Source organism: Elgaria multicarinata, chromosome 3 (genome assembly GCF_023053635.1).
Source record: "Elgaria multicarinata webbii isolate HBS135686 ecotype San Diego chromosome 3, rElgMul1.1.pri, whole genome shotgun sequence".
In the NCBI taxonomy this organism is placed as follows: Eukaryota; Metazoa; Chordata; class Lepidosauria; order Squamata; family Anguidae; genus Elgaria; species Elgaria multicarinata.
Genome location: NC_086173.1, coordinates 51,020,661 through 51,045,744, shown reverse-complemented (window position 1 = coordinate 51,045,744; position 25,084 = coordinate 51,020,661). Strand labels below are relative to the sequence as shown.

The following is a 25,084-nucleotide window of genomic DNA, read 5'->3' as shown; positions in this document are numbered from 1 at the left end:
TTTGGAGCTTTCTATATTTGTCCCACCTTGTCATGTGCATCTGGTGAGTTTGGTTGACTTTCCTCATTGGGAAGCTGCCGTTACGGCCCATTTTGCGCAATACGCGTTTTTGCCCGGAACGGGTATCTGAACGTGGTTTTGGGGCACCTTTTGGAGCTTTCTATATTTGTCTCACCTTGTCATGTGCATCTGGTGAGTTTGGTTGACTTACCTCATTGGGAAGCTGCCGTTACGGCCCATTTTGCGCAATACGCGTTTTTGCCCGGAACGGGTATCGGAACGTGGCTTTGGGGCACCTTTTGGAGCTTTCTATATTTGTCCCACCTTGTCATGTGCATCTGGTGAGTTTGGTTGACTTACCTCATTGGGAATCTGCCGTTACGGCCGTTTTTGCGCAATACGCGTTTTTTGCCCGGAACGGGTATCTGAACGTGGTTTTGAGGCAACTTTTGGAGCTTTCTATATTTGTCCCACCTTGTCATGTGCATCTGGTGAGTTTGGTTGACTTTCCTCATTGGGAAGCTGCCGTTACGGCCCATTTTGCGCAATACGCGTTTTTGCCCGGAACGGGTATCTGAACGTGGTTTTGGGGCACCTTTTGGAGCTTTCTATATTTGTCTCACCTTGTCATGTGCATCTGGTGAGTTTGGTTCACTTACCTCATTGGGAAGCTGCCGTTACGGCCCGTTTTGCGCAATACGCGTTTTTGCCCGGAACGGGTATCTGAACGTGGTTTCGGGGCAACTTTTGGAGCTTTCTATATTTGCCCCACCTAGTTATGTGAATCTGGTGAGTTTGGTTCACTTACTTCAGTGGGAAGCTGCCGTTACGGCCGTTTTTGCGCAATAAGCGTTTTTGCCCGGAACGGGTGTCTGAATGTGGTTTCGGGGCAACTTTTGGAGCTTTCTATATTTGTCCCACCTTGTCATATGCATCTGGTGAGTTTGGTTGACTTTCCTCATTGGGAAGCTGCCGTTACGGCCCATTTTGCGCAATACGCGTTTTTGCCCGGAACGGGTATCTGAACGTGGTTTGGGGGCAACTTTTGGAGCTTTCTATATTTGTCCCACCTTGTCATGTGCATCTGGTGAGTTTGGTTGACTTTCCTCATTGGGAAGCTGCCGTTACGGCCGTTTTTGCGCAATACGCGTTTTTGCCCGGAACGGGTATCTGAACGTGGTTTGGGGGCAACTTTTGGAGCTTTCTATATTTGTCCCACCTTGTCATGTGCATCTGGTGAGTTTGGTTGACTTACCTCATTGGGAAGCTGCCGTTACGGCCCATTTTGCGCAATACGCGTTTTTGCCCGGAACGGGTATCTGAACGTGGTTTGGGGGCAACTTTTGGAGCTTTCTATATTTGTCCCACCTTGTCATGTGCATCTGGTGAGTTTGGTTGACTTACCTCATTGGGAAGCTGCCGTTACGGCCGTTTTTGCGCAATACGCGTTTTTGCCCGGAACGGGTATCTGAATGTGGTTTCGGGGCAACTTTTGGAGCTTTCTATATTTGTCCCACCTTGTCATGTGCATCTGGTGAGTTTGGTTGACTTTCCTCATTGGGAAGCTGCCGTTACGGCCCATTTTGCGCAATACGCGTTTTTGCCCGGAACGGGTATCTGAACGTGGTTTTGGGGCACCTTTTGGAGCTTTCTATATTTGTCTCACCTTGTCATGTGCATCTGGTGAGTTTGGTTCACTTACCTCATTGGGAAGCTGCCGTTACGGCCCGTTTTGCGCAATACGCGTTTTTGCCCGGAACGGGTATCTGAACGTGGTTTCGGGGCAACTTTTGGAGCTTTCTATATTTGCCCCACCTAGTTATGTGAATCTGGTGAGTTTGGTTCACTTACTTCAGTGGGAAGCTGCCGTTACGGCCGTTTTTGCGCAATAAGCGTTTTTGCCCGGAACGGGTATCTGAACGTGGTTTCGGGGCAACTTTTGGAGCTTTCTATATTTGTCCCACCTTGTCATGTGCATCTGGTGAGTTTGGTTGACTTTCCTCATTGGGAAGCTGCCGTTACGGCCCATTTTGCGCAATACGCGTTTTTGCCCGGAACGGGTATCTGAACGTGGTTTCGGGGCAACTTTTGGAGCTTTCTATATTTGCCCCACCTTGTCAAGTGCATCTGGTGAGTTTGGTTGACTTACCTCATTGGGAATCTGCCGTTACGGCCGTTTTTGCGCAATACGCGTTTTTGCCCGGAACGGGTATCTGAACGTGGTTTTGAGGCAACTTTTGGAGCTTTCTATATTTGTCCCACCTTGTCATGTGCATCTGGTGAGTTTGGTTGACTTACCTCATTGGGAAGCTGCCGTTACGGCCGTTTTTGCGCAATACGCGTTTTTGCCCGGAACGGGTATCTGAATGTGGTTTCGGGGCAACTTTTGGAGCTTTCTATATTTGTCCCACCTTGTCATGTGCATCTGGTGAGTTTGGTTGACTTTCCTCATTGGGAAGCTGCCGTTACGGCCCATTTTGCGCAATACGCGTTTTTGCCCGGAACGGGGATCTGAACGTGGTTTTGGGGCACCTTTTGGAGCTTTCTATATTTGTCTCACCTTGTCATGTGCATCTGGTGAGTTTGGTTCACTTACCTCATTGGGAAGCTGCCGTTACGGCCCGTTTTGCGCAATACGCGTTTTTGCCCGGAACGGGTATCTGAACGTGGTTTCGGGGCAACTTTTGGAGCTTTCTATATTTGCCCCACCTAGTTATGTGAATCTGGTGAGTTTGGTTCACTTACTTCAGTGGGAAGCTGCCGTTACGGCCGTTTTTGCGCAATAAGAGTTTTTGCCCGGAACGGGTATCTGAATGTGGTTTCGGGGCAACTTTTGGAGCTTTCTATATTTGTCCCACCTTGTCATATGCATCTGGTGAGTTTGGTTGACTTTCCTCATTGGGAAGCTGCCGTTACGGCCGTATTTGCGCAATACGCGTTTTTGCCCGGAACGGGTATCTGAACGTGGTTTTGGGGCAACTTTTGGAGCTTTCTATAGTTGCCCCACCTAGTTATGTGAATCTGGTGAGTTTGGTTCACTTACTTCAGTGGGAAGCTGCCGTTACGGCCCATTTTGCGCAATACGCGTTTTTGCCCGGAACGGGTATCTGAACGTGGTTTCGGGGCAACTTTTGGAGCTTTCTATATTTGCCCCACCTTGTCAAGTGCATCTGGTGAGTTTGGTTCACTTACCTCATTGGGAAGCTGCCGTTACGGCCCATTTTGCGCAATACACTTTTTTGCCCGGAACGGGTATCTGAACGTGGTTTGGGGGCAACTTTTGGAGCTTTCTATATTTGTCCCACCTAGTTATGTGCATCTGGTGAGTTTGGTTGACTTTCCTCATTGGGAAGCTGCCGTTACGGCCCGTTTTGCGCAATATGCGTTTTTGCCCGGAACGGGTATCTGAACGTGGTTTCGGGGCAACTTTTGTGTCTTATTGCGTCCCTGCCATGGAGGTATGCATGACTGGTGAGTTTGGTTGATATCGCTTGTTCAGTAGTGGCCGTTCCGGCCATCCCATTATGTTCCGGACGTCGTTTTGGGAGTTTTGGGGTTAATAGTGATATAATATTGGTATGGTTTTAGTCCTAAAATATTGTTCTCAAGTGTTGCTAACACATGCCACTGTTTTTGGTATGGTTTTTTAATATAATGGGGCTGTTCCGGCCTGTTCCGTTCCGTTCCGGCTTTTACACCGTCCCCAGAAATACACTAACCACACAGCATGAGTACAAAGGATTGCAAAAGATAAGCCTTCCTCCTTCCCATTTCTAAAGAAAGTCAAGCAGCTCTGTTCTCAGGCTCATAAAGACCTCATCAGTGAACTTCAAGGTGTCCCTTCAGTGAACTTCAAAGGAACCTTGAGCTTTCTGGGAGAGATCAGTGTTGCTTTATCTCCTTCCAGGCTGGCTACAGAACAGAAGCAGAGCCATGAAGGTGTTGAAGCTGTTGCCTCTTCTGGATTGGGTGCTACTTCCAGGTAAGGGAGGGTGAAATACTGTAGGAAGGCCACTGTTGTTGAAGTGCAAGACAGGAGTCCATAAAGAGGTATGGACTGTTGCCATGAAAAGTGCACACAGAGTCAGAAATGGGGGTGGCAAAAGAGTTGAGGCACAAGTTTAGAGAAATAGAAAAAGTTGACATTTGCAAGGACATGGGATTGTCACCTAAAATTATGAAATGATTTCAGAAATATCTATTTCCAGTTTGGCTTCTTATAAATATTACATTCTTCAGTGCACACACACTCCCACTACACTTCAATTTCCAGATGAATTCAGTTTATAATGGAATAATAAGGTTAGTTTAATTTTAAAATAAGATCAGAATTAATAAATATTGATCTTAAGGAAGTACCAAAATTCTTTTCTTCTACATAAACATTAGAATAGACAAATGTCATGTCAAGCTAAAGGGAGAGTAAATCAACAAGTGGACATAAGAAAGATCAAATAAAGTACTTTCAAAGGGTTAAAGCTGCAGGAGCTATACTAGAGTAACAGTTAAAGCTGCAGGAGCTATACTGGAGTAACCAGATGCAGAAGAGGGCAGGGTGTCTGCAGCTTTAACTGTTGCGATGTAGAGGGGATTTCACCAGGTGCTGCATGCCTACAAATGACACCTGCTGAAATTCTCTTTTCTTATGCAACTGTTAAAGATACAGGAGCCGGGTCCTCCTTTTCATAGGGTCACCTTTCTCGATGCTCCAAAGAGCTATGCCAGTCCCACTCACCCATTGTGGCAAAATCCACAATAAGAGAGAGGCTAGCAGGGTTCTCTGTAGCAGCAACACAGCCTTTATTTAAGGGGATCATCTCAGCAAGAGCCAGGGAGTGGGTGGGTGGGCTCGAGGGAGAGAGAGAGAGGCCACATGTGGTAAAGGGAAGGGAAAGAGGGCATACAATGAGCCAAGAAGTGGAGTCCCATAACATAGTAAAGGGAAGGGGAGCAAGGTATCAGAGCCTGCTTCAGCTGGAAACCCATCCACTCCCACAGGGCTAACTGCCATCTTAACCCTGTGGGGAAGAAGATGTGAGGGACACTGGAGCAGGCAGGGACCATCGGAGTCTGCTTCAGTTGGACCCCCCACCCCCACCCAAGGCTAACTGCCATCTTCACCCTGTGGGGAAGAAGAAGGAGCTGCTGGTTTGCCCTTCCATTGGGAGATGATTGGACAGAGCAAGGCCTTCCCACCAGCCTAAACACTCTCTTTAATTTCTTTTTATTTTCTCCCTCTTCCCTCCCCATCCCCTTTTCCTTGTGTGTCATGTCTTTTTTAGAATGTAAGCCTGAGGGTAGGGACTGTCTTTATTGATAAATTGTAAGCCGCTCCGAGAGCCTTTTGGCTGAGGTGCGGGATAAAAATACTCAAAAATAAATAAATAAATAAATAAATAAATAAATAAATAAGATATGGTCAAGTTAAGAGGGGCATGAGGCTGCAGCAGGAAGAAGGGGGTGCAGTGCGACAGCAGCGTGTTCTGTCCTGCCTCAGGCAGTGAGAAAGTTTGCATTGAAGCTACTTCAAAGCTTAGAATTCATTTGGCAGGTTTCTCTTTTGTTTTCAGAAAAGTCTCAAGAGTAATTAAGATGTTTGCAATAATGTAATTGTCATCACCTGGGGGGGGAAAAGGTCTTTGTAGTATGGTTGAGAATGAAGGTGAGATACTTATGCTTGATCTGAGTGCTGCAGTCACCAAAGCACGGCCCCAGCTACAGTCATAGTTTTATGCTGGAAGGATGGGGAAATCTCTCACACACCCCAGAGGTGTTCCTACCCAACATGCTCCTTAAAGCCACAAGGGCTGTAGGTGGGGGTGAAAACCGTGGCTACAAAGCTCAGGGCTTGCAATGCAATATCTCTGCCCCACCAAATTAAGCACTCTTAAGTCCCCTTTTAAGTGGAAAAGAACTACTCACATGCTTAACTGTTCCAGTGAAATAAATGGAACGTGGAAGTCTTTAATTTTGGCTGGATTATGAACTATTTGTTTATTTAGTTTTATTTTATTGATGAGAACTGACTACAGGTTCAACAAGAGAGGGCCAGAAGACATCATTTGGTTCTTGGCTGATGCTCTGGGTGAATGATCCACCTGATGCATTGACCGGGATCCAGCTTCCCTGCATGAGAGCTTCTGCCATCAGGGGTGGTCTCTATGCAGTAAAGCCACCCCAGCAGCCCATTTGATGGATCATCCATCTGACATGTTGTCCTGGACCTGCTTTCATTATGTGCAGGCTTCCCCCAATGGGGGAGGTCTGCACCCAGCAAAGCTGCCCCTGCCAACGCACTGGATGGATCATCTATCTGATGCATGGGCCTGGGCCTGGTTTCACCTTTGGAGGAGGATGCAGGGCTGGTGAAGCCAAGCTGGCCAGGCACCTCCTTCAAATATCACTCACTGTTCTAATTGGAGCTGCAAGTGGGATGTGATGACAAGGGACTCAGTTGGTATTGCCTTGCAGTTGCTGCTTCCCTAGGGGTATGCCCTTGTTTCCTCCAATTATAGATCAAAACCAAGGGGGGTTCTCTCCTCACCTCCCCACCCCCAAGTGCCAAGTAGCCTCCAAGCCAATGGGTAAGGCCCTCACAACGAGCCCAAGCCTCTGTGGGACAGATGGGGGAGCTCTGCAAGCCAAATTAGGCTGGAGGTTCCCCACCATGGTCTAAAATTACCTAACTGCCCTACTGACTTAAACTATCTCACAGGGTTGTTGTGAGTGAGGATAAAATAATGATGAGGAAGACAATGAATGCCGCCTGCAGTTCCTTTGAAGAAAAAAGGTGGGATATATGGGTGGTGGTGGCGGTGGTGATGATGATGATGATAAAAAATAAAAAATAATAACCTCCTTCCGAAAGAAACTCAGGTAAGTGCTACACTCATGGGACTTCTCAATGCTGACAGATATGGGGTGCATATAAACTATGAGTAACCTCTCTACCCAAAGTCTGAAACTGTACCGTTATTAAAAACCCATTATTCAAAACAATAATGAAATAAACTAAAACATGAATTCTTCAATTTCAATGCCCAAAGTGGTAAGCAAAACAAAGCAAAAAAAAAAAAAAAGGCTAATAGAAGAGCACTAAAAACACTAATTAAGTACCAGCAGCAGCAAGGGTATTTGTGCATGTGTTTTCTTATCTCCTCACATTCAAAAAAAGCCACAATAAATCTCATTTTTATCATAATGATATTATTATTATTATTATTATTATTATTATTATTAATAATAATTGTACTGCCATCAACATGCATGGCGTTTCTCCTTGTGCATGAGAATAGGTACTAGCCTTTCACTGAGGAACTTAAAATCTAACATTGGTCATAGGGAAAACAACAGAGGAAGGAGAAGGAAGTGGAGACAAGGGTAAACAGGGAACAAAGATTGTGAAATAATTCAGTTCAACTTGTGTGGATAGGGTGGGTAGCTGGATAGACAGTGTATTTGAGCTGAATGTTTTACTTTTAAATCATTTGTGCAGAAATTAAAGCCTTTCTTTCTTTCTTTCTTTCTTTCTTTACATTTATATACCACCCCACAGCCGAAGCTCTCTGGGCGGTTTACAACATTTCACATGCAGCCTTGGATTTCTGATTTTTGCTTCTTTTTAAATTTTGTTTTAACTGTTTTATTCTGTTTTTATTTTCATTTTACTTTGTACACCGCTCCGAAATTTTTCAATGGGGAGCGGTATATAAATATTCTAAATAAATAAATAATAAATAAATAAATTTGTTGCGATTTCTAAAAGTGCACTCAGCTCTAACCCCCACCCCTCAAATAAAAAACAAACAAAAAGAGACCCTAAGACCAAATAAAACGACAGAGCTTAAAAATATTATTTGGAACACGTTGCCATAAATCTAAACACTTAAACATGCTTTCCTCCTTTACTAAAAATTGGTAAGCTAGGATCCTGAAGAGAATTTAATGGACCTGCCAGAAATAGTTGTTCTTTTTAATTCCCAGTGGGATTGTCCTGTTCAGACTTGAAGGGGAGAATCCTATACATGTCTACTGAGTCATTAGCCCCATTGAGTTCAATAGTTTTTACTCCCAGGTAAATATTATATGACTGCACGCTTATTTAAGTTTTAGGCTCTGAGATTCAGATACTTAAAGATGATGGCTTGAGCTACTCTCTCAATTTGAGTTCAATTCTATTTTTCAGGTTTTACATCTGCACTGACAGGACCTCCAACAGTGGCTGGATTCCTTGGCAGGTCACTGTCTGTGGTGTGTCCATACGCTAAAGGCTATCAGACGTATGTTAAATATTGGTGCCGAGGAGCCAATTGGGACTATTGTAGCACGGTTGTTGCGACCAAAGGAACAGAGGAAGAGGTGAAAGCGGGCAGAACTTTAATCAAGGACAATCATGCACGTCGTGAATTCACAGTGACGCTGGAGATCCTCACACAGCAAGACGCTGGGTTTTACTGGTGTGCCATAGGCAGAAGAGGGATCGATCTTGGATTCCTTATAAATATTATTGTTAACCCAGGTGAGTCCCTTTCCCAAACTTAACATGAAACTCATATTTTTATAGGAATGCATCCATTGTTGAATACAGTGGGACGTACTTCCAGGTCAACATACTTAGGATTGCTCAGTTAGGCCATAGCTAGACCTAAGGTTTATCCCTGGATCGTCCAGGGGTCAAACCTGTTCATCTAGGTGACACACAGGGGATTCAGTGCTCAGGCAGGAGTGAACCCTGGATGATCCCAGGATAAACCTTAGGTCTAGCTGTGGTCTTAGTCTAATCCTGGACTGATCAGAAGTCAGTCCCTCATATTCAGCATGTTGTAGTCCCACCCAGGTAAGTGTGCATATGACTGCTACCCTAAAGAAGAAAGTAATTCATACTACTTTATTCTTTCTTTAAGGGCATAAATCTATTTGGGTTTTGAAATTTCCTATTTTTCAAAACCAAATTATTTTACCTTTAAGCAAGTAAATTGCAGCGAAATAAATTTTGTGTTATGTTGTTACTTACTGCAGATATAAAATACAGATTCAGAAAGTAGTTGCTTGCAGAATTGTCTCCTGTCACAGACCATGCTGGCAACAGGGCTATTTGGAACTGGGAGGAAAGGTACTTCCAGCCAGAGAGTTCCTAGTGCTACCAATTCGAGGTATAGTGGAGCCACTCCATCTTTTCCTCCTTAACTGATTTTCTGTGGTAAGAGAAGTGGTAGAAGCAAGGGGGAAACACAGGAGGCTTCCAAGTTGAAGATAACATGTGGACCTCCTGTAGAATTCCATGAGTGAGGCAGGATAATGGTGCCATAAATGCTTCATTTGGAAGCCCCTCAGCAAAGTTCCTCATTTAGAAGGAGATGCATGCACTACTGCAAATCCCCAGGTCCGTTGTGCAGTGGGCCCATGCCAGCACATGAAACAAGCAATGATGGGCCATTTGGGTGGGGAGGGTTGTGCAATTCACCATGGCCTACCATTAGAGAGGGAAGTCCACCACAGGGGACTTTGACAAGCAGACAAGGCTGGTTCCATGTTCAAGGGTATTCTACCTCTAGGTAGTACAAATTCCATATGAACAGACGCACTGCTAATACGTTGTTCTGGTTTTCTTTGCACTTTTCAGCCACCCAAACTAAACAGAGGATGAGAAAGGTGTTAGATCTGATACATTTTCCAGGCAACCTTTGCAGGTTTGCACACAGTGCAACCTTTGCACACAGTGCAGGAGAAGTCACACTGACCTGCAAGGGGACATTTCATGGCCCTGATAGGCTTATTCCATTTTCTGATCACACTCCTACAATCTTTTGCTGCACAGGCTTGATGTTCATTGTACACAGCTAGCTCTCCTTCAGGTTGGAACGTTCCTGCTCCAATCAGACCACAGCTATTAACTGCATTGCACAATACCAGCATGGGCAGCTACTGATGTTACTGATTCCTTAAAATTAGATCACAGCCTGTTCTTTAAGAAGAAGAAGAAAACCTCCAAAATATTGTATTTGGTAGCATGAATGCCAGAACACGGACTTCGTCTCTAGTGCCTCCATGAATTTCCCTAGGTTGTTGGCCCCTGCAGCCCCAACTGGGCTTGGGTTTCCTCAGAATGGCCAAGAGTGCTCTGCCCAGTGCAGTCTGGTCTCATTGCTCAAGGGCTCATCATTGTTCAGTATCTCAGTCTGCTTTTGCTAAGTATATGAAATGCTATCATCTTTGAGGGCACCTCATGAACAACTGTTGCTGATACTATCTAACTATTTTCTTTAGCCCTCATCCCAGATTCAGAAGAAAAATTACCACCCAGCCCTCCTCCCACAGAGTGAGTATTTCCTCTCTATAACCATGTGAGCTCCTTCCTATATATGATCATCCATGGCCTTAAAAAGTCTTAAATACCCCCTCTTCTCCATTGACCCAGGTATGGGCAATATATCTACAACTAATCTCCCATGGCTGAGACTTCATATGGAATGGGGATAGGATGACGTTCCTTCTGTTATAGGCAGTGGCAGCCAATGAGACACTTTTCAAAGCAAAATGGCTGGCAGCCAGGGCATAGCAATAGAGCAGGAAAGGGCCACCCCAGCCTTACCTGTTATTGTCAGAATACACCGCTTCCCACTACCAAAAGTTACAGGTGGGAAGCCCCCCCTTCACCATGCTGTGACCACCGGTGATATCACCTAGTGAACCATCTCCCCATGTAATGGAGAGCAAAGGGTTCCCCACATGGGACTTTAGTACCAGGCACTCTTACAAACTCCAAGGCTGGGGCAAACACCACACTGCTGTCATATGCCATGCTTGCAGACGCAGAATATCTTTCCCTGTTACTTTCTGGGCTAACATGGCTTGCAGAAAATGCCATGCTGTGACTGCCACCAATATCATCTTGTGAACCTCCTCATCTGCTGGAACAAGACACTTTGGTACTAGGCACTTTTATGAACACCACGGCTTGTGCGAGGCCAACAACAGGTTGGCCATCATGATGCTGCCATATACTCTCCTTGCAGATACAGAATAACTTCCACTTTTACCTTCTGATTAACATGGTTGCAGAACACAGGCGTCAGCTAGACAACACAGACCATTTTCACAGCTGAAGTGGGGGACATAGAAATCAGGATGCTTATGATTAAGCCATAGGCCCTGGTGTCTCTGACATCCTTTCCAAAATCTCATTTTTCATATTTAGAGAAATAAGTTCCTAACCTTCATGGTTGAAGCCAAAAACAGAAAACCCAACCCTCAGATTCCTGACAATGCAACCCAGAGGATTCTCAGCATCCTGCACAGCTTCCCAGCAATGTCTATGGTCCTTATCTCTACCTGTCTGTCTCTGTAGGCCTTGTTTGTACACAGACCCTATTCCAAGCAATCTACTCCAGAATTAGCCTGTGCTGTTCACACAGTGTCACACATCCTTTGTCAATTAAACTGCCATACCTGGGATTTTTTTTCACAATCTGTTATTCCTCTTTGAAGGGGGACCAAGAGTGCTGCTGCTCCCCATTAAATTAAAAAACTGTGTTCACAGGGGGTCCCAATCCTGATTTCTACAAGTCCAGAGAACTTCTGAAGACCATGTTCCATATTTTCTCCAGGATGCACTATCATCATTAAATTCTATGAGCCACTGGCCAGATAACCTTTGTTTCTGTGTCTTGTGCAAATTCATTGTTATTCATTGTTATTTATTACGGTCACAGACCAGCAAAATCAACACCAAGGGCCGACCTACACCTAGCGAATATAACACTTTTAAAATGTAATGAAAACGGTATATGTAATGTGTCCAGGGCCTGAACAGTTGTCATAACCCTTATAAACCGTTATATAAGCAGTAGTGTAGATCCTGCCCAAAACATACAAGTGGCTACTAGGAGGAGGGCTTTCTCCGCTGTGGCACCCGGTTGTGGAATGAGCGCCCCAGAGAGGTCCACCTGGCACCTACACTGTACTCCTTTCATCGCCAGCTGAAGACCTTTTTATTCTCTCAGTATTTTAACACTTAATTTTAACTTAAATTTAAATTTTACTGTTCTAGTTCTGTATTTTAACCTTATATCAATTTTGCTGTGTGGTTTTATCCTGGTTGTGCTTTTTATACTGTATTTTGTATTTGTGCTTTTAGACTGTTGGTTGTTTTATTATGGTTTTAATTTTTGTGAACCGCCCAGAGAGCTTCGGCTATTGGGCGGTATAAAAATGTAATAAATAAATAAATAAATAAATACAAAGGATAGATTAAAAGTGACATAAAAACAAAATACAGCTTAGTAAGTTGCTTCTCTCAGAAGGATTGCAATGTTATTTTTTAATTTGCATTGTGGTCATGAGAAACTTAGAGACCCTTTCAGTAATATGGGAGGACACATCCCTTAAATAGATTCATACCAACGTTGTGGGGCTATATCCAGAAAAGGCTGTTAATAAAGGAAAGATTAACTTTTTTCTGCATTCCTCATACATGTTACAATGCAAAATGACATGTTCAACAGATTCTATTGCTCCAGAACCACAGGGACATATCTGTTCATTAACTGGGATCTTACTAAATCGTCCTTCTCGTAATGCTGATGGCAACACATTAAAGTGAGCAAGGGTAAATGCTCTCCTATACTTGGGAATGGTTAAAACATACAGATATGAAGCTGCAGTGAGCCATAGTTATTAAAATTATTGTAGAGCAGTAGAGAGCAAGCTTTGTTAGCAGCAGTTCTTAAATGCTGTAGATCTAGATCTGTTAGTCTTTGAACAAGAAGAGATTGGGCCTTCTGGAGCCCATAGTTGCCCACAGCTTCCACAGAGAAGCCCAGCCGAAGTAGCTTCTTCTCCATCTCTCTCATCCAACGAGTGACATAGGAATCTGAGGTCGTGTGCAAATTGTGTTTTATAAGACAATAGAGGGAAACAGCATTTTTCTTCCTTTCACAAGAAGGATAATCTTCTGTTTCTTTGATGCAGTTACCCATCCTATGTGCCCTTTCCTATTTTGATCGGCTTGAAAATGATCCTGCTCATTTGTCTGGTCTTTGCAATCATCTGGATGCATAGATGGAGCGGATGGGCCTCCGACAAAGTAATACTAGAGACACCACCACAAGAGCTTGAACTCCATGGGGAAGTGCAACACATTTATCACACCTCTGTTGTAACCAGCCAGTCTCGTGAGTTACACGGCGGCATTTGCATGAGAGGTGGGTATCCTTACTGCTCTAAAGCAGACCTTAATTGAATCAGAAATACACCCAGTAACTAAGAACTTCCATCTCGCTGCACAATACATGAATGATTCTTTCCTTATCCAAGGAAAACCGACAAGAAGATGCAATGAACCTACGCAAGCAAGACAGGCTGCCCTTCCCCCAGCACAAAGTTGGTTGGAATTAGGGATGGCAGATAAATCTGCAACGAAACCAAATGAGTTCAGTTTTCAATGAATCCGACCCACAGATTCCATAAAGCACAAGCTTTTCCCAAGTCTAATGGATTCCGTAGACTTGCAGACCATTTTTTTAACTTTACAGGAGTTTACAGAAATTTAGTTATAGAAAAATACATAAAATAAAAAAGTGGCTGAAAATGCACATTTCCTAAATAGGCTAAAACATATTATTAGAATGTAAGCCTATGCGGCAGGGTCTTGCTATTTACTGTTTTACTCTGTACAGCACCATGTACATTGATGGTGCTATATAAATAAATAAATAAATAAATAAATAAATAAATAAATAAATAATAATAATAGATTTGTGCAAATACAAATTTGTGCAAATTCCAGGAAAGTTAAAAAAAAATCTGCTTCATTTAATGAATGGACAGGATGAAAGGCAATCCACAAAATGCAGATGGAACAGATTTTACAAAATCCATACCTCTCTAGCTGGAGCACAAGTGGAGGAAGACTGGTGCTGAATCTGACTGAACACTAGTTAGAGCTCATTACTGAGCCTACTGTGCGGTGGTGAAGGTGCCACACAGTTCTTTGCCACCTCCACTACCTCTACACACTGTTGTCCACAGAGATGTTTCAGCTGGTGAACGGATTATTATAATGTGACCCTGAGAGGAAATTCGTCACACCCTCAACAACTCGCTGCGCTAAATTTGCACGACTCTTGGAAGATAAAATTGCTCACGTTCAGCATGACTTGGAGTCCTCTATTAGTGCAGTTCCTTTAAGGGAGATGTCCAGAGCACTGTCTGGTCCAGTTGTACTGGTGGGAATCTACACTGATGTTATTCTAACGTTATGAATCGGTTACTGTGATGCACAGCATCACAGTGACCCTGGGTCTCTAACGTTGCAAATGAGTTGTACTTACTGGTTCTATTTCGTTGTCCCCTTTTGTTGTTGCTTAGTTGTAGCGCTGATAATGATTGCATGTGCCCCGTTCTATCGAGATTAGCTCTTCTCCAGTAATTTTCCTGTCTTTGCTTTACCAGAAAAATTCTTCTTCTTCTTCTTCTTCTTCTTCTTCTTCTTCTTCTTCTTCTTCTTCTTCTTCTTCTTCTTCTTCGCTTCATTTCACTCTTTCATCTCTAAACTTCAATGGACATCCAGACCAGGATTTAGATAACAATGGACCTCTTCAACATGTGGGCTCCCAGATAATTTTAACTCTTCATTTTCTAGCGTTAGGACTTAGAATAATTTCAAAAGACGAGTCTTGGAATTACTTTTAAACTTATTTATTTTACAACCAAAGTTGGGTAACAGTTTTAGCTCCAAAATTAATTAGCCTTTTAAAGTGCCATTAACAACAGAAGTACCTAGGTAACTTGACCATTTTTTAGCTTAGCTTTTTACATTCAAGTCGTTTGCAGGGGGAAACCAAAGAGAAATTTGAAATTTCAGCAAGTTCTAGTTTAGCTTTAAAACATAAGCAGAGTGCAGGATGGTGCTAAGGAAGAGCTATATTATCCAAACAAACGATGCTTAGGAGTTCAATTTGCTATCTCATTTGCTACATTTGTAGGGCCAGCTTTGCAATCCTGCAAACCTTTTAGTTAGGCTTGAACTTATATCATCATGAACTTCCAAATTATGCTTGTGTAACCACCAAGTTATTTTTTTAAAAAAAAAACACTTTAATAAAGTATTTAATGCATTTTAGTTCACTTCTGAGTCTATGAAGATGTTTGTCTGTTTGAACCCAATTTGATTACCCACTGGGCTGTCTCAAACCCAACTGGTAGAGGTCCCGAAGCTACACAGGACCAAATTAATAGCCACCACTATGTTTAGAGTCTTGCAGCTTCTCCGCCTGTGAGCCACAGAATCTAAAGAGGCCATCACCTCTCCAGGTCAGGAGTGAGCTGCTTTTTGCCCACAAGGGCCAGATGCAGCAATGGATGGTGAGTCAGTCAGGGGCCAAATACCAGTGGGCATGGCCAGAACCAGTGGTGGGCAGCACCTGGTCCAGTATCCCTTAACACACACCCTACTACTCACACACACTGCCTCCCCCCCCCCCCCACATTCACACACAGGCCTGATCTACACCTGCAGTGTGGGGACGGAGTGGGGAGGGGATGATCGTGGAGTTTTCTGCATCTGCTATTGCCCCTCAAGGGCCACACATCAGTGAGTTGTCCCAAGATTAAAGGAGAGCCGTCCCAGGGTGCAGTGTTTTGTTTTCTTTTGTTTTACTACTCCTGACGCTTGCGCAAGAGCAGAGTTGCGATCGTGCGTGAAGCAGTGATTTTTAAAAAAACAAAACTTGGCACTGGAAGACGCGAGACCCATCCAAAACATGGCGAAAATGCTCTCCCCCTCACCCCCAACACCCATGGGCTCTCCCACACAGCTGCTTGCCTATTCGATGAGCCCTGCTACTTGTAAGGAAGAGCGACAACCTCAGAAAGGGGGCCACACCACCCGCGGACTTCGGGATTGTCCCAAGACAGGGGGGGAAATCATGACAAATACAGTCACCGATATCCCGGGAAAGCAGAGTGGTCATTCCTGCAACACCCTGGGATCAGCTGTATCCTGGGATAAATGGCAGGTGTTGATTAGGCCACAGTCTCTCTATGTCTCTTTCACATACTCTCTTTCTCTCTCACACACACACACACTCACAAGGAAGATGTGAGTGTGTGGGGGTGTAGGGTTAAGCTTCCCTCCCCCATGCTCCATCTTCCCCATGTACTCCTCCTTCCCCTCAGCTAGCCCACCATCACAGTCTTGCTCCACCAGCCCAGCAGTCATTTGGTGGACTGGGGAAGCCCAATTGACATACACAGGCTTCCACAAAGCTCCCTGAGGACACTCTCCACACAGCACACACTGAGATGCAGACATTTACTTGGCATGTCAAGAGCGTTCCTGCTGAATCTCTATGTGAGTTACTGCTCTGAACCGGCCTCCTGACTGAAATGAGGCACACCCAGGGCACCAGCTCCACGACGCAGCAGGAAACGCCCTCTCAAGGCTGAGAGGGCGGGCTTCAAGTTATTTATTTCTCAAAGGACACTAGCCGTCCCCCCACAAAAGTTTGGGAAGGACCAATTAAAGGATTATAAAGGAAGGAAACATCCACCTCTCCCTTCAACGTTGCACAACACTCACATACATCTGGTTGGTCAGCTGCTGTCAAAAAGAAAGCACTTAAATCAGCATTTCCATTGGTCTGGTCCAGCAATGCTAATCTTACTGTTGTATTCTTCTTTAAATGAAAGAGGAAATACACTAACCACAGCAGCGTGACTATGGAGGATTTCAAAAGACAAGGCTTCCTCCTTCCCATTTTGGATGAAGGTTGAGCAGCTCTGTTTTCAGAGTCACAAAGATCTCATCGGTGAGCCTCGAAGTGTCCCTCCAGGTCTTGGACGACAAAACCGTGAGCTTCCTGGGAGAGATCAGCTCCACTTGATCTCTGATCCCCAACTTAGCTACAGAAGGGAAGCAGGACCATGAAGCTGTTGAGTTTGTTTCCTCTGCTGGGTTGGATGCTACTTCCAGGTAAGGAAGAGGGAAATGCTGTAGCAAGACTGCCGTTCTTGAAGTGCAAGCTAGGACTCCGTAAAGAGGTGTGGGCTGTTGCCATGGTGGGGGGGTGAACAGTCAGAAAAGAGGGTGGCAGAAGACTTGAGGCACAAATCTAAGGAAAGGGGGGGTAACTCCCCCCAAAAAAACATTCACTGATGCTCCATGAAGTTGGGAAGTCAGTTATGACTGAGGAAAGAGAGGCTTAGCCATCAGTACCATGCATTGGGTTCGATCCAGATGTAGTCATACTTAGAGGAGACCAATTGAAATAGTGGTCACTAACTTAGGTCTGATTAATTTTAATTGGTCTACTCTAAGTAAGACTAGGTCTGAGTAGATTTCTCATGGAAATTGGGATTTGTTAGTGCATCCAATGCATGGTATGCCCTGCAATGTGGCCACCATCCTTTGGGCATGCCAGTTTGCTAGAAGTGTTTTTGCTGTAGGGTCTGTTACATATTGATAGCCAACAAGCTAGCCCAATTCTGTAAGGATTTCAACAGGTGTTGATTTTAAACTATTAGATTAAAAATTGGTCTTTTAAGTCCTACATAGCATTTAGCAAAGCAAATACCTGAAAGTAACCTTTTTAATTACAAACTGAATTTAACTCATCTTAAAATTGAAATGGAGTGGGACTATGTGTTTGCTGAAGAATATAATAGAAGAAGTTGCAGAGGAATGTATAATGAACAGAAGATTTTTCTAAAATCACTTTATGATAGAAGGTTGCTGTTAACATTTTCTATTCTTCGAGTTGGGCTGGGTGTGAAAGGCCACCCTTTGCCTTGGGGACTCTGCAGGCCTCCCACGACTTGTTGGATGGGGAAACAACCCTCCAATAACCCTAGAAAAGCCCACAGGTTATTGGAGGGTTGTTTCTCCTCCAACAAGCCATGCCACCCAGTGCAGATGACATGGCAAGCCTCCACTGGGGCTGAGTATTCAAAATGGTCTCCAACATGTACTGCAACCCACCATGGATTAAATATGCCACCATGAGCTACGGTGCTCGAATAGACTGAGCAGACATGAATTAGGTGATTATGCTTTGCTCAACACACTGGGGAAAAATCAACATACCCCCTAGCTGGGTGTATGAGTCTATATAATATAAGCCACTACAATAAGCTGTTTTTATTTTTTTTGTTTTGGGGATTTTTTTAACGTAATGAACCACTACAATATAGCTTGAGACTAGCACCTCTGAATGAAATTATCTTAATGGGTCATTTTAAGGCAAACTTTCTGCACCTTCCCAACAAATATCCTTAAGTGCACTGTTCCTCAGGCCCAAAGTGTGCAGATTACGCTTAGCAAAAGTCAAAGTAAGACCTCACGTTGCCCTGGAGGAGGACAAGTTTCTTAGTGCTTGGAATGGAGGTGTGGAATGACCAGCATTCTGCACACCAGCAGAATGGTGGCAACCTGGCGAAAGAGGGCAGAGATCTACTGATAGACTTCAATGGGACAGCTGTACATGCAGATCTGATTGTGCAGGATTCCACCATATGGCAAGGAGGGGAATGTGTGGCCATCCAGATGTTGTTGGCTGTAATTCCCATCATCCCTCACCATTGACTACTCTGGCCAGGGATTATGGGAGCTGGATTCCAACAACATCTGGAGGGGAACATGTTTCCCAACCCTAAGGCCCTTAACCCACTGGCAACCTCCCAGTCAGGATTCTGGTAAAGGGGGTTAGGATAGCTGCCCACTGTGTTGTATACTCAGGACCCAACTCAAACAACCCAGAGGGATATGATCCAGATTCCCCCCATCCAGATGAGTTAATTATGGGATATTTTCTTTCATCATTTCTTGGAGTGGTTAGGGGCCAGAGGGCTGCTTAAGGATCTTTCAGCTGGACAACCATCTGTCAGGTATGCTTTAAGGTGGATTCCTGCATTGAGCAGGGGGTTGGACTCAATGGCCTTATAGGCCCCTTCTAACTCTACTCTTTTATGATTCAGTAGTGAATGAGTTCAAGCAAGCTTGCCTGGGGAGGGAGCTCCAAAGGAGAGGTGCCAGTCCTGAGAAAGCCCTGTTCTTTGTAGCCACAAGGCTAGCTTCTGAAGCAATTGTGGCACTTGGACAAGAACATATCATACTGGAGGTTCATATGGGCAAAGGCTCTGTGATCATGCAACAGCAAACAATTTCTCAGCATGGCTAAACTAAAGAAAATGGACAAATAAAGTTCTCTTTGCTTTCCACAGGCTGCTGGACATTGACCGGCCCAAACACTGTGCATGGTTATGTAGGAGGATCACTGTCTGTGTTCTGCCAGTATGACAAAGGCTATGAAAACAACACTAAGTTTTGGTGCAAAGAAGTCTGGGTTTTCGGTTTGTGCGCTATAATAGGCTCAAATCAGGTAAAGGACAGATTCTTCATTGAAGACAATATGGAAAAACACTACTTCAACGTGACCATGATCAAGCTGAGACTGGAAGATACTGATGTTTATCAGTGTGGCATCCAGCAACCATCACTTACTCCTGATATACGACACAGTGTTCAAGTGATTGTTTCCCTGGGTAAATGCTTTGCCTTCGCTCCTCATTATAATAATAGACATGCCAGTGGGTGCCTTTAATGAGCAACTTGGGAAATTAACAGTCTCTAGAACATGAAGGGATTCATGAAACACTTTTGCTCATGTCCTAAAATATGGGACATTGTCATATATTAAAGTAAATATTACTGTGAGCTCCATCAAACGGGGGTGGGTGGGGATCACGCTTCCCTACTGTCACTTCTCTGCCCCCACTTTCATTGCTTCATACTTCCTCTTTCAAAAGAGGAAGTAAACACAACGAGCGCATGGCCCATTCAGTGGGCTGTTCTGATCGCGCTGCTTCTCAGGCACAAAGCAGGAGATAAGACCAAGTTCCATTTTTAAAAAATATATCGGACTTTCTGGGTGTGTTATGTGTTTTTTTTTTTGTGGTGCGAGGAAGGCCAGAAGGGGCAGGAGGCACACAGGAGGCAGACGACATCGTGAGAGGGACCTGCTAAAATCCGTGAGTGCCCAGCAATGTGTGTGCAATAGCACTCGTCTGATGGAGCTCTATAACTTCTGCTGACTCTGCCCCATTGTTTTATTTAGGCCCCACCTCAGATCCTGAATTAAAACTAGCAACCACTAAACAACCAGACCTGGACTCCTCTATAGCCACTACTGGCATAGCTACATCCAGCCTCAACACCACTCCCGCAGGGTGAGTATTGAGATTCTCATCCTGTATCATTGATCAGTGGTCATGAAATGCTAGCATCTCCTTTTCTTCTGTCACCTACTTAAAAGTGAGCAAAAATATCCCTGCAGCAAACATCTCCCATGACTGATAGGCCATATGGAGGGATAGGCAGGGTGCCTTTGAAAATCTTCTATAACTTTGATACTCATGTGATGGATAGCAGACATTTCCCCACATTTCTTCAGATTGAAGTGTGATAATGAGCACCCTTAAAAAAAACAATCTGGGAAAAGTGCTGCAATTCTCTGGCCTTCGTGTTTCTGCTATCAGTCAATCAGAAGCAGTCTAGTTCCCCTTGCTTGGAGTGACAGAATAGCTTTCACTCACCTCCTGGCTAACATTCCTTGCTAAACACAGGTCAGTTACTTCCTTTTGAAAGAGTATAAAGAGTTTTGCTCAGTTTGCTCCTCACAATGACCCTGTTCAGACAACACACTAAGGCCATAGCTAGACGGGGTGATATCCCAGGGATCGTCCACATGACCCACAGGGCATTCCGGAAAAAGGGAGGGATGATCCCTCCCTTGGCTTGGGATATCACCCTACCCATTTTTCCTGGTTTTTCTGCAGTCTCAGAATGGTCCCGAGACCGCAGAACGTGTGGCCTGCCATCGCTGGTATGTCCCAGCTCCTCACGAGTAACACAAGAAGCCGGGAACTGGGCATGGGGCAAGGAGCTCCTCAGGAGCTCTGTGCCCATCACGGGTGGGGTGCGGGGAGCACAAGGTTGTTGTTTTTAAAAAAAACCAACCTTATAATTCAGTGGAGCGCTCGTGGGCTCTTCCTCCTTTAAGAAAAATAAATCCAAAATGGCAGCCGCAATGTCGTGCACCATGTGTAGATGAGGGTGATGATCTCACAATCATAAAATTGCAAGATCGTCGCCCTCCAACCCCTTTGTCTAGCCATGGTCTAAGCCACAGTGATTAAGCATTTTGAGCTACATATTATGGCTTAATGTGTCATGCAAACCATGACTTACCATGTCATGTGAACCATGGTTTAAACACACTCACTAACCATTTGCTGCAAAAGGGTTAGGAGCCTAACCATGGCTTAGCGCGTCATCTGAGATACTTGAGAGAGCGCCTCCTCCCCTACCAACCTGCCCGGTCACTGTGGTCATCCGAGGGCATGCTCCTGGTGGTTCCACATAGACCCATCCTCTGATTGGAGTCCACCAGGGGAAGAGCCTTCAATGTGGTGCCCCCCCTCCTATGGAATTCCCTGTTTCTGGAGGTCAGGCAGGTGCTAAACATCGTTGTTCCAGGAAGCCTTTCCTTAATGACCAGCCATGGTTCACTGTATTTTTTGCTTCTTTTAAAATCTATTTTAAAGTGTTTTATTCTTTTTTTATTTTATTTTATCTTATACACCTCTCTGAAATTTTCGATGGGGAGCAGTATATAAATATTGTAAATAAATACATAAATAAATAAATCTGAACAGGCCCAAAGACTGAAAAGAATGGTTTTATTTTTAGGGTTCTCGGTCATGTGGAGCACTGTAACCACATTCAGCCACATGTGTTTAGTTTCATTTCAGGGGAAGTCAGGGCTGGAACGTGAGTCAGCATCTCCCGCCACCCCCAGCTTAGATTTTTCAAACTTTTGAACAGCGCTATGGTCGATCTTCCAATTGACCATTCTACAATCCAGCTTAAAACAGCAATAGTCACAGCAGTTATTTGGACATACTTTTTCTGCCTGTTACATAAGAATCATGCATCTCTCAATGAAATGGCCAATATATGGAAATAGAGATTGTGTTCTTTCTTTGTCGCTAGGCCTTCCGTACCAGAGCTCCACATTTTGATATGTTCCATTGTTCCGCTATTTCTACTTCTCCTACTTGCCGTTGTGGTGCTGGTTGTGTTGTCAAGGAAAAAGAAAACAGGTTAGAGCGGTGCTGTGCTCTTGGTGTAATGTGTATTAAGGTGCCTGTCTTGTCAACCCTTCACTGCTCTTCCCTCTGTACTGTGTTCCCCTTAGCTCTAACACACAAACGTTATTCAATAATTTCTCTCTGAATTGTATCCTTATGAAAAATCAAAATGCAGCAAATAGCTGCACACAAACTTCTAAAATAGAGTGAGCACTATTGACCACTGGGGGACTTCCAAGTAAGCATGCATAAGGTCAGGCTGTGTGGATGCAATCCTGTGCTTGCTTACTTGAGAGTAAGCCCCCAAAAAATCAGTTGGGTCTACTTCTGAGTAAATGCATCAAGTATGAAAAACAACCATCTTCATGGCAAGATGGCTTTCTACCAAAAAGAGAGCCTCTATGCTTCCATTTATTTGTTTTTTGCTCTCTAATTGATAAATGAAAACTTTAAGTCCACTTTTGATCTTTAATAATACAGTGTTGCACCTCTTCATTACTCAAATAACTCTTTGACCCAAGTGATAGGGCTTTATAACCCAACACTTTTTCTTTGGACACCATCCAGGTCATCTCACCAATTAGTTTCCTTATGCTACCCAGAATGCATTCCCTTTGATACAATTATTGCTTTTTACTTGTTTACATCTTCCAATGGTTAATTATGAATCATTAAGCATTTCCAGTTGCTCTTCACTTGAAATTTTATAACAAGACATGCTATATTGTTTTGAGAAAGATGAGTTAACTATTTCTCAAAAGCCTTCCTAGCAATTCCCATAAAGCAAAATCAACGATTCCCTTCAAATGTTTGACAGGAATAAAAGAAAACATTCCACTGACATTAACTTGTGAAAGAACCTACTCTTTCAATATTTGACGAGCATGTACAGCTATGTTATAAATCTGTTAATTCTGGAGCCAGATTTTGTTAATAGTGACAATTGGCAGCAGGGCAAGTGCTTCCCCCCCCACACACACGTGTGTGTGTATGTGTGTGTGTGTGCACGCACACACAAGGAGATTCCTTCCTTTCACACACCACATATAGTGTAGTACATGCAAATGGGACAGCACCCTATTGACACTGAAAAGTCATTTGCTGGAATACTGTGCAATCATTTGCAGAAAGGTCTGCCCTACAATTTGAGCTGGTGACAGCAGGCCCTTTTTTATGGGGAGAGGGGGAACAGTGGGATTGATGGCACAACCCACCCACCCCAGCTCCAATAAGGTGGACACATCAACATTGACATTGAATATGACATTGTGGCACGTTGCAATGAGAAGGGAGGCCTCAAATGAATATTCAGTCTTCAAGTCTCTCTGTGTCTTAAATAGGGTGGCAATATGGACAGCCATCTGAAAAATACCCTAGGCTGTCACAAGGATTAGAACTTTTATGATCTTAGCTAGGATTACCTGCAGGAGGTGCAATTAATTCCAGTAGAATTTTAGCCAAGCAAATGTTTCTTACTACCTAACCTGTTGCGTCTGTTTAGTTTGACCTATGTGATTTCTACATCCATTTCAGGATCATGTTCGCAGAGAGAAAAAGAAGTAAACCTATCAAACATGGTAAGGCAAATCATCACATCACCCCACGGTACTATGTAGTCTTAAGGCCAATATTCAAAGGGGTTCAGACTGTCACAAGGAGTTCCATCACACCAGCGATTTATCACACTCTCACCATGCCTAGTATGTATTTTTGCAGCGCAGTACTCACATGACGTTGTCCCTGTCTTGGGGGGAATCCGCACGTCGTTCTCAGGGCGCTTCCATCCGCCCCCAGTGCACCCCGAAAACGATCGTGTAACTTCCCTGTAAAAGAGCCGAGGAAGAAGTGTCCTTGCCGGCGCCGGCACCGGCGCCGCCACCCAACTCCCTCCTCGCCGGCCGGCTCAGAGAGCTCGGCAGAAGAAGGTGGGGTGGAGAGCGGAAGAAGCTCTCCACCCCGCCTTCTTCCCCCGAGCTCTCCGTCCCAGCCAGTGAGGAGGGAGTTGGGTGGTGGCGGCGGCAAGGACGCTTCTTCCTCGGCTCTTTTACAGAGAAGTTACACGATCGTTTTCGGGATGCACTGGGGGCGGATGGAAGCGTCCTGAGAACGACGTGCGGATTCCCCCCTGCATTCATGGCGCCTCTTCCCCTCCCTTTTCTATCTTATTTTGGAGCAGGAAAACTCAATAAAGCCGCTCCTCTGTCTTGTGTATTGCTGTCCTTGCGCTATATCGGTCTATCTTGTTTTTTGTTGGGGGCATGTGCGTCTAAGGCAGTCTTGATGACAAAAGAGGAGGGTGGGGCAGTTCTCCGCTCAACTGCTCAACCGTGAAGGGGGAGGGAAGGAGGGCACCAAAACACCCCGCAGGGAAGCCGAGCGAGGCTGCCACCGCCCATGTCCAGACTCAGTCCCATTCAATTCTATGGTTCTTACTCCTGAGTAGGCATGTCTAGGTTTTCTGACCAGATCAATGTCGGCTTCCCGTTGCCATGCCAGTATTGACCACAAACTTCTCCAAAGACTAACTGTAATACTTTCTCTTCACTTATATTTTGTAATGTGATCTTAGGGGTAAACATAGTGTGTTGTTTTACCATAATTGTGCAGTTTCAGGCTGTCGTACTATTGTATTTGTTTAGAAATATATATTTAACTGCATGGGGAAGGAGAATGTAGGGGATGGGGCAGGAGATTTCACCGGCACAGTAGTGATACAGGTGAAAAGATACATGAGCTGAAATAGCACAACAACGCACAGTTGTAAAAAGGCCCAGCGCTGGACTCACTAAGGAAATGGAGGGGGAAACCGCGGATGCAAACCGGTGGGGTGGGGGGGAGTAGGTATAATATATCCCAAGGAGAGCTGTCTTAATAATGAAAACGGACATGTTGATGAGATCACAATCAGTAGCAACAGAATGGTCTAAATTCTTATTTC

At 44.4% G+C, this 25,084-nt stretch overlaps 1 protein-coding gene across 1 annotated transcript; it reads left to right on the top strand.

Moving 5' to 3' along the window:
• The first annotated feature begins 3,885 nt into the window (after positions 1 to 3,885).
• Positions 3,886 to 13,445, top strand: LOC134395336 (CMRF35-like molecule 5). Its single transcript, XM_063121496.1, has 5 exons — positions 3,886 to 3,982; positions 8,186 to 8,518; positions 10,279 to 10,318; positions 12,970 to 13,202; positions 13,315 to 13,445. Exons 1-5 carry the CDS (start codon positions 3,934 to 3,936, stop codon positions 13,443 to 13,445), a joined length of 786 nt encoding a protein of 261 aa, XP_062977566.1. The 5' UTR covers positions 3,886 to 3,933.
• The last annotated feature ends 11,639 nt before the right edge of the window (positions 13,446 to 25,084 follow it).

What these genes read in the sequence shown, in the direction of transcription:
- LOC134395336 (XM_063121496.1), top strand. Translation starts at nt 3,934, where the DNA reads ATGAAGGTGTTGAAGCTGTTGCCTCTTCTGGATTGGGTGCTACTTCCA. An exon ending in GGATTGGGTGCTACTTCCAG is followed by an intron (nt 3,983 to 8,185) that starts GTAAGGGAGGGT and finishes TCTATTTTTCAG; the next exon opens with GTTTTACATCTGCACTGACA. An exon ending in CCCAGCCCTCCTCCCACAGA is followed by an intron (nt 10,319 to 12,969) that starts GTGAGTATTTCC and finishes TCTTTGATGCAG; the next exon opens with TTACCCATCCTATGTGCCCT.